This window comes from Laccaria bicolor, genomic scaffold (assembly GCF_000143565.1).
Source record: "Laccaria bicolor S238N-H82 LACBIscaffold_60 genomic scaffold, whole genome shotgun sequence".
In the NCBI taxonomy this organism is placed as follows: domain Eukaryota; kingdom Fungi; phylum Basidiomycota; class Agaricomycetes; order Agaricales; family Hydnangiaceae; genus Laccaria; species Laccaria bicolor.
The window spans coordinates 256,628-258,658 of NW_001889931.1; the positions used below are offsets into that span (position 1 = coordinate 256,628).

The 2,031-nt window shown below is 51.7% G+C and overlaps 2 protein-coding genes across 2 annotated transcripts in view; both read right to left on the reverse strand.

Annotated features, from left to right (window-relative positions):
* Nucleotides 1-857, reverse strand: part of LACBIDRAFT_334209 (uncharacterized protein) — a gene marked incomplete at both ends in the record, with an annotated part of 1,588 nt that extends 731 nt beyond the window's left edge. The window contains 2 exons of the mRNA XM_001888960.1: nt 300-783; nt 829-857. Of these exons, the coding sequence (XP_001888995.1) occupies nt 300-783; nt 829-857 (513 nt within the window). The remainder of the gene's footprint in view (nt 1-299; nt 784-828) is intronic.
* A 929-nt stretch (nt 858-1,786) lies between these two features.
* LACBIDRAFT_334210 (uncharacterized protein) overlaps nt 1,787-2,031 on the reverse strand; it is a gene marked incomplete at both ends in the record, with an annotated part of 940 nt that continues 695 nt past the window's right edge. The window contains 2 exons of the mRNA XM_001888961.1: nt 1,787-1,827; nt 1,962-1,992. Coding sequence (XP_001888996.1) covers nt 1,787-1,827; nt 1,962-1,992 — 72 coding nt within the window. The remainder of the gene's footprint in view (nt 1,828-1,961; nt 1,993-2,031) is intronic.

The following is a 2,031-nucleotide window of genomic DNA, read 5'->3' on the forward strand; positions in this document are numbered from 1 at the left end:
ACTTTCATATTTAAGGGAGGAGGAAGCAGGGGAAGTGATGGAGGGGGGAGGGTGTAGGGAGTGATGGAGGGGAGAGGGAGTGATGAAGGGAGGGGTGGGAATGGATGGAAGGGGAGTAATAGGAGGGGGAGTGATGAAGGGGGGGAGAAATGGGAGGGAGAGCAACAGAGGGAGGGGTAGCAACAGAGGGAGGGGGAGCAACAGATGGAGGGGAGTGATAGAGGGAGTGGTGTGTGGAATAATGGTGGAATAATGGAGGGGGTGGTGGTGTGGAGTGATGGAGGGAGGGGGGAGCTCACCTGGGCTCGTCGTTGCCCATTTCCGTTCACGCGAGCGGAATCCTCCGTGTGTGGGCGCTCTGGGTCGTTGGTCGTGGGTGGTGTGCTGTATTGGCATCCGTGGGGCTGGGTTGCCGTTTCGTTTGTCTTCGCATTGTCGTTTGCGCGTTGCGCTTGTGGGCATTCGTTGTCGTGCATGGGCATTCGTGGGCATTCGTTGTCATGTTGTGGGCACTCGTGGGCATTCGTTGTTGTGGGTGGGGGTTCATGGGTGGTGGGGCCGTGTGGGGCGGTGGGCATCGTTCGTGGGTGGGCGGATTTGGTTGTTGTCGTGTTGTGGGCGCTTGTCTTCGTGGGCGGTTGTTGATGTTGGTGGGTGCTCGTGGTTGCGTCGTGACATGGCACCGTCCTCGTCCCCAGTGGTGTCGTTCTGTTGTGGTTGTGCCCTGTTGTTGTCGTGTCGTGTTGTCGAATTGTTGCCACGTCGCAGACAGCGACATGGCCCCTGGATGTGGTGTGAGACGGAAAGAAAGGGGGTGGGTGCACTCACCTGATCAGCTTGGACAGTGACGACAGCATGCGTCGTCACCGTCTGGACGACGTGGCACACCTGCCACATCGTCTTCACCTCCTGGGCGCTCGTCAATGGTCGTGGGTGGTCGGTGGCGACATTGTGTGTCCTCGTGTGTTGTCAGTGTCGTCGTGTGTCGTCGTTGTTGATGTTGCGGGCGCCCGTGGTTTGTGGCGGTGGTGAGGGATGGTGGATGGTGGTGGTGGGGAAGGAAGGAACAACGTGGGTGACGTTCCAGCCACAGCTGTCACACATATGACGCCATGTGTGCTGGTGTGGTATATAGTTACCTTTATCTGACTTTATAATAAAGCCTGCATGGCTCAGTTGGCTTTAGTGCTACTGTTGTCCACGACGTTGAAGGTTCAATTCTCTTGAGTGCAAAACTTATTTTTATTTAAATATAGTAAGGACACCATAAATAATATGTTTATATGTATTCTAATGGTATACTGGCCTTCCATGGTCTTCCATGGAGTCCATATGGACTGCTCCATGGACTCCAGTGTGGGTATGCCTGCATTCCATATGGAATCCAATGGAATCCATATGGAGTGGTGTTGGAGTCCACATGGAATTAATCATTCCATGACCATTCCGTCATCATTACATATGGAATCCATGATGTCTATGGAATAAGAAACTGGCTGGGTCCTCAGCCAACATTGATTCCATGGATTCCATGGATTCCATACAGAATAACCTGGGGAAGGTAAAGACCTCCAAAACACCTGCATTGAGTTCATGGGGGGGTATGGTGCACGATGTGAACTGTAGGATAGATGATCAGAAGATGGATGCTTCGAGGAAAGTAGATGAAAAGAGGGCACACACATAAACTTCAGCAACAAGACGATCGCCTCTCTGTTTGTCATTGATCTTTCAGTTCACTCAAAGGGTGGTTGACGTGGGTTTCCAAATCAACCATGGACCAGGATTATGGTGATGAGACGTTCATGGAAAACAAGGACACAAGGGCTGTGAACGAAAAAGTAGTTGAACAAATCAGAATAGATAGCCCTCCACCGGTTTGAAAGCTTGTGCGCCATGCGTGAACTTGCAATTCCATGTCAGGTTTACTCTCAATGAGTGATGACAGATCAAATACTCACCCAGCAAATGTTGAGCAGGAGAACTGGACAGCTCTGCAAATGTAACAAGAGATTCCCAGGCACACGAATG